Source organism: Salmo trutta, chromosome 7 (genome assembly GCF_901001165.1).
Source record: "Salmo trutta chromosome 7, fSalTru1.1, whole genome shotgun sequence".
NCBI lineage: Eukaryota > Metazoa > Chordata > Actinopteri > Salmoniformes > Salmonidae > Salmo > Salmo trutta.
The window spans coordinates 22,423,393-22,437,819 of record NC_042963.1 but is presented as its reverse complement, the minus strand read 5'-3'; the positions used below and the strand labels follow the sequence as shown (position 1 = coordinate 22,437,819).

Below are 14,427 nucleotides of genomic sequence, written 5' to 3'. Positions count from 1 at the left end.
TGCACACAGCTTTTCCTCAATAAAATGTTGAAAAGACTAGTACACTGTTTATGACCAGTACAAACATAAGAAATTCATCACAGATCAGACTTGCAAAGACTTGGCTGCCTATCATACATCCCCAATGTCATGCATCAGGACCAACATGCTCTTACCAGATAGAATTCAGTAATCAACGATTGTTCAGGTCCCCGGGACATCGGGAGATACCTCCCATTCCATCCACTAGGGACAACTTAACCGTCAAGTTTTTGTTGCTTTTAAAAATATATATTTTCTGTTTTAACAACCTTAACCCTTACCTACTTTCACTTCACCCATTGACGTTTATCCCCCCTGGACAAGCATTGAATACTGAAGTGAGACCGTGAGATCTTGCTAGTTGAGCCAACCATGTCAAACCAGACTGCTGTTTCATCCATGGCAATAATGTTGCTCTCCTTTCTCTTCTTTTCCCCAATCTTTACGGTACTTCACTCATAATAAATGTTTTCATTGAAACAGGCGTTTATTTGCTTAAATGTGTGCCGATGCGCAGCTAATAAAAGGGACAGGCAGCTATTTGAGATTGTGTGCATTTAATTGAAGTTTTACAGTAAGTATTTTGTGAATCAGCATTTTTTAACAGTAGTTGTGTACAAGTTATTGAGGATGGTAAGATCTCAGGGCTTGAATTCACAAGGCATACTAATACTAAGAAATTCATTCTCAGAATTATTACATTTTCTCCTAAGTGTAAAAAAAAAATCTGAAAATAAAAAAAGTCTATAGCCGTAAAGCAGAGACTTAATTAGAGCTATTGAAATAAATCATGACTATTGTTTGCTGGATTTTATTTGTAACAAAATCAATTGATAATTATAATTTATTTCAAATATTGTCAATTATAAAAAAATAAATGCTGCATTCTAAATACAATTATTACAGAATAGATTTATCATTTTGACTTTCCCGGTTGTTTTCTAACCAGGCCAATGTGTGGGATGACCTGAATGCGAGCCTGACAGTGGAGAGAAACAAATGTGAAACTAAGCTTAATTCAGTCTGGATTTCCAGTCTAGCAACATGCATCATTAACACAAAATAAAACTCTAAATTGACATGAAAATAGCAGACTTTATTAATATAAAAACATTTCCAAACTTAAGATGTCAGTTGAGCTCCAGTCTTAACATCAGATGACAAAAGAAAAGGGAATCCAATAAGACTTTGCATAATGGACAATAATTCACAAAAGTCTGAACAATTCTTGAGTAATAATTTTTTATATTTTAGAATAGATTTTTAATAAATAATTATTGTACTCCTATGTTCAAGGTCCACATATGATCGTGGTGAGAGTACAGTATATTTCCATACAACAGATTGTGCCCATGATTAACATTATGGAGTCAACCGTACGGTTGTAGACAAAGTTTAAGACAAATTCCTGATTTTCTCACAATTCTAAGCATATCACTGACACACACAAAAAAACATTTGATCTCTAAAATACACAGATTATTTCCCCACATGTTACACAGCTACTTGTACTGGAAAAATGGATTTCCATACTCTGCTAATCAACAAACAATGTACATATGGAGTATTTGTGTATAACTACCTCATTATCAAGGGCTCAGTCAACTGAAGCTGTATTTGATCTTCAAACCAATACTATATTTTAAGAGAATGTTGTCTGATTTATTTGTGAAATATTTACAAATTATAGGGCTGGTGGTGTGGGGTGGGTTAAAATGGTCATACCAAGGATCAGTTAGATATTTGATTTAGAATTTTAGGACCCATTTAGATATCAATATATATTAAAGCAAATTTTTTGGGGGAAATTTACTGCTTACTTACTGCCCATAGCAACGCATTGAATAACAGATTCAGACTCAAAAGGAAGTTTGTTTTAAAGTGGCTGTCCTATATCTGAAATATATATATATATATATTTAAATGTACCCATATTTAACCCCTTTTTTGGCACTAAACTACTTCCATATATATTTCCATAAACATTTTAACCCCAGAGTCGATGTCCACGCCCCCGCGTAAATCTAATCAACATAAAAACATACCACACAAAATAAGTCTGTTTTAAACTAGAGATGTTTTTTGTTGTTGCATGGGCTGCGTCTCAATCCACCGCATATGCCAATGACAGCCTTCCGCATCTGCGGGGGAAGGTGGCTGCGCTACAGCAGAGTTTGTCAGACCATGAGACATCGGTTTTCTCACAAACATCTGTAGTGTCCTAATGGTTTGGCCTACAAACTAATATGACCACTCTATGGAAAGGTGAGACTCTCACGAACGTGTTGGTTGTTTTGCTCTAGGACGCCCACAAACCTCACAAAACTTGTCTAAAGGTAGCCCGGTACCAGTTGAAGTAACTTTCAAAAGGAGGTCTAGTTGTTAAGTTGTAGTGTTTCCGCCTAATGAGCTAGCATAATTGTTGCTAACCTTGACAGTAAGACATGGGTGTTAATATGAAATTAGATCAAATATTGTCTCATTTTAAAGTGCTGAAAACTCAGTAGAGCTACAAGTGACTAAACTAGACACGAACAAGGCAGAATGCTTCTTTAATGATACCTGGTAAATACTAAATTATCTTTGGAAAATTAGTAGTAAATAACCTATGCTCGCATCTACATCTAGCCACTGCACCTTGAATATTGTTGTTGGTGGTAGTATCTGTAAGCAGGAAGTAACCATGAAATGTATGACGTCATATTGCCGACAAAAATTTGTGAAACCTCCTTATGCATATAAAAGGTGTAGTTGATGGCAGCTACACCCAAATTTGATCATAGCTCCATCCAAGGGGCAACATCCTCAATGATGAGTGTCAATCAAACGGTAGGACGTGAATTTATCGAACAAAAACAACAATAGATGAAATCAGCGAAGGAAGTAGGCATATGTTTCACCAGCCTCAGAAGAATGCCCTGAAAACCCTAGCAACTCTCGAACTGTATTACCAAACCGTTGTACCTAACAAATTCACTGCAATGAAAAGGAATACTCAATTTCTTACTAAATGCATATTTACAGTCACTATTTCTCAACCCAAAGCTGTCAAAGAAGACTGGCACATTCCCATGATCATACAATAAGCAGTAGCTTGGTCAAGCAGACGATAGAATTAGGAATTAGAATACTAGAATGGACATGAACCTTCTCATGACAGTATAAAAGAGCAGACATTTTGGTAAGGGAGTTGGTCAACCATGGTCAGCCAGTGATGTGATAAGAGCAGGGGAAGCTGTTGAGGGGAGGATGGTTTCAAACACCTGGAAAACCAGGTGTTTGATACCATTCCATTCAAGCCATTACTATGAGCAGGTCCTCCCCATTTAAGTGCCACCAGCCACCACTGGATACGCTATTGTGTAAAACAATGAATTTGAAGATTATCTGCACTGTATGTTTGTTAGCTAGCCAACCAGTTTTAGTGGAATGATTCCATAAATGTTTTCTAATTAACATGCCAAACAAACAATGCAGTCAATCCACAGCCATACACTGTCTGAAATCAGTTGATGATAGGACTTAGACAAGTTGTAAATGCAACAAGTACTCATATAATAACACTCACAGCTTTCCAAGCAAACAAAAATGTAGACATTTATGGTCGGTTTACACATTTTAGAGGTTATTTATACAGAATATTTGTATAAAACCTGTATAAACTGTATTTATAATTATGACAGTATTTTAGGTTGACAATTCTATTACACAATTTCGGATATCACATGCCTTTTATTTTCCTGCATAAGTACAAGCAGGAAACGCGTCACCTATGCTTCTTCTGCCATTAATTCGAAATAGATGCGGTAAAAAGGTCAACCGTACTCGACCAAAACAAATGGAATTGCCATGGAAATGCGTGGGGGGAAACATCCGAGTCTCCTCATCGACCCCAGCAACATTAGTCTACATTTAGGCAATTGTTTATATGTGTATTTCACACTATGTTGAGGTAAAAATCAGAATATAATGCTTGTATAGATGCCAACCCCAACACATGTTCATGTCATCGTTACCGATGAACTGCATTACAGTTAAAAACGACCCACTACCATCAATGATTTCTCTATAATAACCAGTTTATACGAACAGGAGTTAGCAATTAGCAGTCACTTCTTCTAAACCTGAAAAGGGACAGCTTCTACATGCAGCAAAAACAGCCAAATTGATCAAAATCGGACTCAAGTAAGCACATTGTGGGCCTGTTACAATACATAAATCATGACGGATTTAAAGAATCTCCAAATTGTTAGATCAGATGTGTTGATTGCGCGCCATTCTGGTTAATGGAACGTCTGAATTCAATTAACATTAACCCCTTTCCCGCAACTAGAGTGGTTTGGGATTTATCCCTGACCAAGATGGCTGCCATTATCATACTATTATGGAACTTTGAGGGTTCATGACATAGATCCTATTAACTTACTAGAGAGAGCCTATATGAAGCAGACTGACCGCTATGCTCACGTTTCATTTAAGTGAAACAATGTGAGCTATCATAAGCTTTGTCTGGTTCCACCAGGCTAAGATAGCTCTGAGATTCGAGACAAATAAGTTCTGCATAGCTTATGATTGCTAAGTTGTGTACCATGCCAATTCTCAGTTTTGCAGCAACAAAGCAAAAATGTACCTTGGGCATCAAAACAAAAAATATTATTTTCAGTTATTTTTAGCAGTGGTAAGGTAAGTGATGTTTGAGCATGGATGGAGCTTTCAAACACTTTTAAAATTGATCTTTCCTCTACTTAATTACTCAAGGTCACAATTGATGTGAAACCAATAAATGCATAATGGTAAAACCAATAAACATGGCTTATACCAAGTAGAAATAATGGGCTCCATCAGTTATAGTCTAGCAGGAATTATTAACATGTTGAATTGCCCATGTGGCATGTCCTACATAGGATAAACAAGACAGCCCTAAATCTTTACAAAATAGCTGGGGGGGAAAAGCAGCAACTCTGAATATTAATATTATGTAGTCTTCTATTGCTTGACTTTATATAGTGGCTGGACACCACACAATTTGCACTTGATGCAGTTGTGAGTCAAGGATGGGCTTGGAATGCTTGTGTACGTCCGCCATTGTGGACTGGAGATTAACATAGTACCTCCGGCTGCAAGGTGGATGTCCTGACAGCAGCAGAGTAGACTACAAAGCCGTAGAAGTACATCTTTGCATTATTCATTGTATCATTCAGTCAGACTGGCAGAAGCTAGAGCAAGCAGCGAGCCAGAGGACAACAGCAAAGTACTAGATCGTATTCTCATCACATGTGCTGAAGCACTACTGGGTCTGCAGGCTTTCATCAGTCTGCTGTGTGCAATGTCCAACAGCACCCTGTCAGTGACAATCGTGCTTTGTAGGAGTTTTAACAAGGGGCTTCATTAGTTGCAGTGTAACAGGTATAATTGACATGTTTACTTGTCCATGTGGCATAACCTACATTGGACAAACAAAATGGTCCATGTGGTACACCCTACATAGGGCAAACAAAACAGCCCTAAAGTTGATCAAAATAGCTGAACAAAAAGTGACAATTCACAATAATGAAGTATTTCATTGCCACACTTCACCCCTCACAGTCTGTGCTTGACCCAGTTGTGAGTCAAGGATACAGATGGGCGTGGAATGCTTGTGTATGTCTGTGCCATTGCGGACAGGAGATCCAAATATTATTTCCGGCTTAGGTGGATGTCATGACAGCAAACTGGAATGACAGCTGTAGTAGAGCTTTTGTGTGCTACTGGCATTCAAAGTATTCAAACAGAGAGTGACAGGGCAAACAGCTAGCCAGAGGACAGCAACCAAGTACTAGAACAGATAGCAGTCTCATCAGATGTGCTAAAGAGCTACTACTGCAGCATTTCCCAAACTCAATTTTCGGGACCCCAAGGGATGCAAGTTTTGTTTTTTTGTAACACTACACAGCTGATTCAAATTATCAAAGCTTGATGATTAGTTGATTATTTGAAACAGGTGTGTAGCGATAGAGCAAAAACCAAAACGTGCACCGAGTTTGGGAAACCCAGTCTGGGTGAGCAGCCTTCCACACCAGCCTTGTCTGCTGTGCGTGTCATAGGACATGTCAGTCACAACCCTTCCTACTGCACTTTGTGGGTATTGAACAGGTCCTATCATCTGCGTGAGATGGAAACTTGTAAAGGCTCCATTAAAAAGGGGACACTTTAAGCCTGAATGAAGCACTGAACTATTACCCCTTAGTACTTAAATTAAGTTATAGCGCCAACCCCCCCAAAATATTTGTTTTTGCTTCATCACTGTTTTCATTGATGGATTAAATGTATTCATTTGGCCAAATGAAAACTAAATGACCAAATCCCCACAGAAAACTGTCTGGGTGGTTAACTTCTAGCTCCTGCCCCAGTTTGCACAGGTGTTGTATTGATTGTAATGAGGGGATGTAGTTGTGAGATTCTACTACTTTTTTACATTCAGCATCACTACGTCAAGGGAAATATAGTATACGTTTTGAAAACATAGCTTGCCCCAAAAAAAGTGGTCTCTTGGCACAACTTACCCTAAGTGGGTGCTGTTAGGGCAATGTTTAATTCATGGGTGGGAGTGTGGTATATTGTATATGTTAAATGTATGCCTACATTGATATAGATCTCTGTTCAATACCACTTACTATTCAATTTCTTAAGCAGTTGTCTGGGACAGGGAAGTAGTTTTGATGTAACAAATCATAGGCATGTTCTCTGTATTTGAGGCTACTAAGCCGATAAAACTGGTCCGCAAGATTCTTGATATGTTTAGCAAGTCAGACTCCATGTCGTCAGATAAGACCTTGGTCACATTCCCCTGCTCAGACATCGCATGCATCAACCAATGTTTGCCCACATCATCAACTGTGTCATTGACTGACAGATTGCTATAACATGTTTATATAGCCGATATATATATAATACCTATCCAGATCTGCCAGGCAGCAGCAACGCCTGTGCAGAGGAATGAGCCTTGTGTATGCCAGGTGGTTATTGATATAGTTATATCAATATTTGCGTATAAAAGCTTTTGTACCACCATTTCTCACATAACACATTTTATAGACAAAAAAAGATCCCACCTTGTCTGGCATATTTTGTTTTGTCGACATTTGGAAAGTCTACCAAGAAATGTGGTTTTCCATCAGGACTGTCAAAAAAAAAATTATCCAACATGTATTTTACTCGCATAAAAACATTATAGTACTGCTTCAGTGTCATTCAGTACATTTCTTTCATCCATTGCTGCTGCTGCTTGAATGGACTTCTTCCCTTCCTTGGCTGCTCTCAAGAACCTGAAGGGGGGGGGGGGCTAGACCCCTGCTTGTTTTATGTTTGTATACACGTGGCATGATGTCTGCGCTGTAACAATAAAAATACACTACTCGAGTTCATATGCATGACACATTGCTAAAATATTGTGCATAAAACTAACAAAATAATCATTATTTGTATGGGGTATGGTAGTGATTGGTTCAATTTACCGAGGCAAACACTGACTATATTAGCCCATATACTGTAGCTACAAGAATGCACTTTAATGCTAGGTTTAGGACCTCATATTGCAGTTTATAGAAACGGCAACTGATGTATAAAACAATCTACTTTGGTTTAGATACAAACATGAAACCTATAACAGAAATTCATTTGACTGTGAAAATCTTTTTTTTTTTTTTACCCTTTGGACCACTTTTCCCATGTGATTTCTTCCTTCACAGACTCCATGAAATGATGACCTCTTCCTAAATATTTGGTCACATGATACACAAAATGTATAGTTTCCTAGCAACAAGGGGTGGCTCAACTAACCACTTGGCTCAACTTACCCCACTTTCCCCAACTATAGTGCTTGGATGAGGGAGCTTGTTCTGAACAGGGTCAACAAGAAAAGATTATTGAAGGAAATTGAACTAAGACTCAGCGAGATGATGTGAAAATAAACTTCCAAAAGTGTGTGATGCAAGAGGCTGAACTCATTGGCACTGTTTAGCATCTGCATATGTGCACAGGAGTTTGCTCCTCTATTGTGCAGCATGAAAGCTCAAACTCTGTCTGAAATCGCACCGCTACTTATGGAGACCATATCGCTGAATGTTTTTCCATTCCCCCCCCCCTCCAAAACAAACTGACAAGCAGCTTTGGCATTGTCTTTGTACACAAACATTTACATTGAATTTTCACAAGGCAAATGAAATCAGAGGTAACCCAGCACAACTCCTTGGAGTTACAGAAATGGCTTAAACTGTGCCCAGTGCAAAATACTTAGCTAACCAAGGATCAGAATTTCAACCCAAGAAAAAGCTACAGTACAGGTAAAGACATCACTGGTTGGTTGGGGTTGGGGAGATATGGTGCACACCACCATACAATAAAAGAACAAGAGTGCAACAAAAAAGGACCTCACAAAAATGGCAGCTGTGGCCTGAGCTCAGAGTATACGAGCCCCTCTGCTGAGATGGCGTCCCCCAGCCCTACTGTCCGGAGTGGCTGCTTGCAGACCAGCACGGGTGCAAGGTGAAAGGTCACGTTGCCACGGTGCCAAACAGTGACAGGCTCAGTTGGGTTCAGGGACAACTTCTCTCTAGGTTCGCCATGGGAACTGTGGAACTCCAGCGGAGCTCTAAGGACCACCTTACTGGCATCTATGCTTTGGAGGCCGCAGGCCTGGATGCTGGCCACACGGGCCCCTGCTGCCACGGCGGCCACCTGGTTGGCCCAGTGCCCGTCCACAGTGGCAAGGACATGGTACGCCAGAGTGTGAAAGTGGATACGCGTGAGGTCAGCCTCCGACTCGGGGTCACTGCGTCCATGCTGCTCAAGGACCCACAGGAGGATGTCACTGACTCGGCCTACATCCGGTATGCCCCCCCAGGAGGCCAGCTCAGCGTGAGGCCCTGTGCCGGCCTGGGAGAGGAAAAGTAGCTCCTGCTCATTCAGCCCGATGGATGTCACTATGGGCATGACCTGCTAACAGAACACAACACCAAATAGTTTATTGTATGCATCAGCTCCAGTACATTACTTTATTACGCAGCGCTATAATCCACTTTAAATTGACATCACCTATTTTGACGACATCACGTCCAAATATTATCAAATTTGATAGAAATCCCGATTTTAACCAGACAGGGCCTTCTAAAAATTACAAATAATATTGAGTTCTGCCAAACTTGTATTTTAGTTACTGTTAAACCTACACCTTTACCTCTTGCATGATGCTGTTCATGTAGTCTTTGTCAGTCATGCTTGCCAGCTCCAGGTGGACGGGGACCGCGTTGCGGACGTCAGAAATGGCCACCACTGCCTGAAAAGGTTCAAGCAAACCATCTCAGTCTATACAAAAGTTTAACAAAAAACTCTGGCGAGAACCCTAAATGCGCTATACTATTGTGCTGTTGTTTGTGCTTTGCTACGGACCTCTTTGAGCCTTTGCTCCCACATCTGCCTCCCCTGGCCCTCCATCATGTGCAGACCGGACAGGACCACCAGGTCTGGCTGGAACTCATCCAGGCTGGCCACGAACATCTCCAGTGCTCTCATCTCCCCATTGGACACGTCATGAGAGAAGATGAAGCGGTTGGCTTGGGGAGCCCGTGTCGCACCCCACTGCTCCCCTAGATAGAGGCAAAAGGACAGACTTATGCATTTTCTACAAATATTTTGATAGTGGCCGACAGTGTAGTTAGGCTACCTGTGGTAAAGAAATACAAATAAGGAATGCGTTTCCATTAATCAACTAGCTATTAAAAGCTTATGAAACCTATTTTTAGTTGTGGTTCAGGTTGCGTTTGGTCCTTACCTGCTTTGTACTCCAGAATTAGGTGATATTCATCAGTCTCCTGCAAGGACTCGGGGGGGACAACGATTTGCTCGTCCAGCATCTCGTGTAGTTTAGGCCCAACAGGTCCACATAGCAGAACCTATTAAAGGCAGAAACCTCCACCGTCACTGACTTCAGTAATATAGACGTAGGGGACATTTCAAAAGTTAAGCAATGTCCTCAGTTCCTTTTAAACAAACTGCCAGTTTCTCTGTGCCAAAAAAACAACTCTGTGCAGATAACCATTCAACAGTGGCTGAACAGTAGAAATGGTACAAAATGTGTGCATTCCAGTGAGGAGTTTAGAGATGAAATGTGCTAACCTACCATAAGCTGAGGGTATGTGGCAAGTTTCTGTCCAATGAGAGCAGCATTTCCTCCAACATATAGCTAATTAGTGACAGAGAGCGAGGGAAAGAGAGAGCAAGAGATAAAACATTTGTTGAGGTTTATCAGTGAGTCTGATAGAAAATGCCATCATAATAACCACAATTGCACCAAGAGATAGCCCAGCAGTGAAATTATTAATTACTGTTGATCATGTAGAATTAAATTTGACACAGACACTCAAACCTCTCTGGATGGAACCTTTATTCAAAAGGAAAAGTGCTTCGTCTTCAGGGGGTGAAGCCAATTACAGATGCCAAAAATACATGTGATATCAAACTTTGAGGGTGAGCTTGAACTGATTTTTTCAAATAGACCTACAACTTTATCAGTCTGTCTGTGGAGACATAATTCCTTTATCTGCTTTGCTTCCAACCTCACACAATTATTTTTGCACAGTTTATCTTCCACGTTTTATTGCCTGGTTCAGGATTTGACCCAGTAATCTTCCAGCTACTTGTCCCCACTCTCTAACCTCTTGACTACCTACTGCCCCTTCACCTATTCAATCATGTTGGATTGGTGATGATTACCTCAAGTACAGAAAGGATGATGCATTTCAAATGGATACAAAAACTTGAATTAGGCTAAGTTGGTTTCTGTTAGTGTTAACTATCTGATGTATAGACCATGAGAGTGTGAAACCAAACTAAGGGTTGGGTGATATATTGTTGATCTGACCATAGGAAATCCTTCTGATACTGTTTTGCTTATACTGCTGATATTTTAGTTTCACTCATTTAGGTACAGGATGAGGCTTGATCAAGAATAGATATGAAGTGTATGCTATCTAACAGTTTCCTGTTATTGTGGCCAACTGAAATTCACAAACGCTGTTCAGCTCTCATAGTTGATGAATAACCATCAAAAACAGGGATTCCGACAATCCTGTCATGTCAGATCAGTGATTAGGTCCATTTTATAAAGGGGCAATCAGCAGATGCTATATCCATTTTTGGACTCATAAGTTAATGATATGTACCCATTGATTCTTGAAGAAAATAACTTATATAACCTTGTTTCAGGATCATAGCTTTCAAGACCCTGATATAAAAATGGGGAGAAACACTGTTAACTTGCCTGAGCACCAGGGTACTCTGCAGCGGCCCGTGCAATCCTCTGGAAGACCTCTTTGTCGGTGAAGAAACGCTCCGCCGCGGTCCCCCTCTCCATGTAGTGGATGAAAGCCTCTTTCAGGTCCTCTTTAGAGTGTAACACTTCATGGTCACGGCCCATCCCAGGATCCACAGCCAAAGCCTGTAGCAGCCCTATCCCCGACACCACAACATCCACACATGCATTCACCCTAAATGGAGGAAGCCAGAGAAAAAGTAAACACGCCGAATACGCACTAGCATTTCACTTGGGAAGTTCAGTGTTTTGTTGGATGAATGATGAAAACCAAAACAGCAAACTCTAAATCATGACATCATGAATGCTTAGTTGTCTCTGAAACTCACCCTACTGCCACTCTGCCCCACTGACTGGCGGGGGCAGTTATTAGGGTCTCCCAGGCAGTGGAGATAACCTGCTCCAAGGTTGGGTCGCCCTGAGTGGATGGATGAGGCAGGGACAAGTACTGGAGAACTTGTTCAGGCAGCTCAGGGTTGGTGTGGTAGAAGTATCCAACGGCCAAGGCCAACAGGGCAGCTCCCGCAGCCTTCCGCCACATGTTTTCTCAGACTTCTGAAATATGAGTGCAAACACACACATGCATAATACTACTGTAATGATACCTGCTAAATGTACACAAGTCTTCCTGTCTGTCATTTTGCAACATATGATGCTAAGTTTTGCATTGTAAATCAAATCAAATTTTATTTGTCACATACACATGGTTAGCAGATGTTAATGCGAGTGGAGCGAAATGCTTGTGCTTCTAGTTCCGACCCTGCAGTAACATCTAACAAGTAATCTAACAATTTCACAACAACTACCTTATACACACAAGTGTAAAGGAATGAATAAGAATATGTACATAAAAATATATCAATGAGCGATGGCCGAACGGCATAAGCAAGATGCAGTAGATGGTATAGAGTACAGTATATACATATGAGATGAGTAATGTAGGTTATGTAAACATTATATAAAGTGGCATTGTATAAAGTGGCTAGTGATACATTTATTACATCAATTTTTCATTATTAAAGTGGCTAGCGATGAGTCAGTATGTTGGCAGCAAAATGCATAATACCTGCAGTATTTCTGTATTTTGAAAGTTATATATATCTTAAACTTGATTGCTGACATGAAAAACATTTTTTGGGGTCTATATATCAAGAATGGACTAATGAGAAATTTCGCTGCCATTTCCTGGTTCCGAAGATTCTAATAGTTCGCCTAATTTAAGTTCTTGACAAAGCAAGTATATTGTAGAAAATCACTGTACCATCTAAACCGCTGTGAAATATTTTCAATAACCCAAAATATTGTATTTTCAGCGGTTTGAAGCTGGTGTACAAAAGTAAGACGCAAAAACTAAACATACGACCTGGAAGCATAGAATAGCGCACATAATACAGATCTGACGCATCTTAGACGTACTTTCAATGGGAATTACAGCTCTATAACTCACATTTCTATTAGAATTTGGTCGGGTCGCCCAAAAAAGTTACATATTGTAACTAACAAGCTGCTATTTTTTATGTGCGCGAAAATAAAGCTGTCTGAAAATGTAATAAGCAGTGGAATTGCAATGGATATGCACAAGACTCTCACATACTGACAAATTAACTTGCTAGCGGATGGGCGAAATGACTTTACAGCTATCAAGGTTAACAGGCTGAATCATGGTTGCTAGCTAGCATCAAAGTTAAACAGGGTGATGTGTCATCATTGCATTAACTTCCATATTATTAGTAGCTAGCTAACTTTAGTTATCTATTCGTAAATCACTTTCAGACATGGCTAGTATGGCAAAATAGGTTATAATTAGGACGAACGGCTAGCTAGTTACCCATGAAGTTGTTGACGAGTATCAAATGTTAGCTAGCTTGATCGGATAGCTCTGGGTCTAACGTTACCGTTGCTGAGCTGGCTAGCTCCAATGCAGCTAAAAAGCTACAAAAATTATGTTTCTAGTAAGCTAACGTAATGCCTCCACGGTTTGGTAACATTATACCCAACATACTGACTACCACTGTCAAACTTGCGTTATCTCCATTCAAACATTGCTAGTTTGCTAGCTAGCATTGTGAGCTAGAAGTACGTTAGCATCCTATCAAATATATTTGTTAGCTAGCTAGCTAATTTAGCCAGCTTGCTTGACAACTTTTAAGACAGACCCAATCAAAAACATGGTTGGTTCCTACCTGGATAGCTGACTTATCTACGATAGCTGGAAACAACTATAGGCCTGGCTGGGGGGGAAAAAATGTACGAACCAGGATAAGTTGGGTTGAAATTAGGGTCTGTCTGTAGTGTAGATGATGATGTCCTGGAACTTGGTGTTCAGACCTCTGAGGTATAAAGACAGTTCAGACCCGGCGCCACGTCTGAACTCAAGGGCAGAGCTGTAGGGGAGAGTGGGGTAAGTTAAACCACCCTTGTTTCAGCTTCTTGTGAATTTCCGGCAGACGCTTTTTGGAATATTGCTGCATTTCTCAGTTCTGAATGTGAATTCCACATTGTGACGAAACCAACAAATAAAGGGGAATGTGAAAACTTACATTGCACCACCATCTAACCCTGCACCTATACACCATCCACCAGGGGTGCAAATTTGGTTTTTGAAGTGGAGGGGACATAACATTATTATTATTATTTTTTTTATCCAGTCGGATAAACACTCCACACAGCCTACCCGAACGCTTGGAGGCATCCGCATGGTCCTAAAGCACACCATTACCTAGTTTCACATTCCAATGATAAAACTGGTGGGGGGATGCAATTTCAGAATGTGGGGGGGACATGTCTTCTCCCATCACCAATGAAAGTTGCGCCTCTGCTATCCCCCCCAAACCAACCACCTTGGCCCTAAACAATCCTACACCAGGCCAATGGCCTGGAAGGATGGAACTCCTTCTCTCAAAACTTCCTGTAGATCTTCTGCACAAAATGTTCTCACACCCAAATATTTTTCTGCTGCTGCAACTACCACATCTATCTTCTGTGATTTCGGCTCCAGTGAAGTGAAGTTTGTCATGTAAAAATCTTCTCAATCGTTCTGATTGTGACATCATGTCAAA

At 40.4% G+C, this 14,427-nt stretch overlaps 1 protein-coding gene across 3 annotated transcripts; it reads right to left on the bottom strand.

Moving 5' to 3' along the window:
• Nucleotides 1–1,096: 1,096 nt before the first annotated feature.
• On the bottom strand, nt 1,097–13,712 carry adpgk (ADP-dependent glucokinase). Of its 3 annotated transcripts, none has more exons than XM_029758397.1 (8): nt 13,624–13,712; nt 11,698–11,923; nt 11,318–11,543; nt 10,178–10,240; nt 9,830–9,950; nt 9,448–9,644; nt 9,236–9,334; nt 1,097–8,997 (listed from the first exon to the last, which is right to left on the bottom strand). In XM_029758397.1, the coding sequence occupies exons 2-8, from the start codon at nt 11,907–11,909 to the stop codon at nt 8,431–8,433; spliced, it is 1,485 nt and encodes a 494-aa protein (XP_029614257.1). In that variant the 5' UTR covers nt 11,910–11,923; nt 13,624–13,712; the 3' UTR covers nt 1,097–8,430. The 3 variants fall into 3 exon arrangements, with proteins under 3 accessions (XP_029614257.1, XP_029614259.1, XP_029614258.1); XM_029758399.1 differs by having other exon boundaries at nt 1,097–8,994; XM_029758398.1 differs by having other exon boundaries at nt 13,552–13,665.
• Nucleotides 13,713–14,427: the final 715 nt, after the last annotated feature.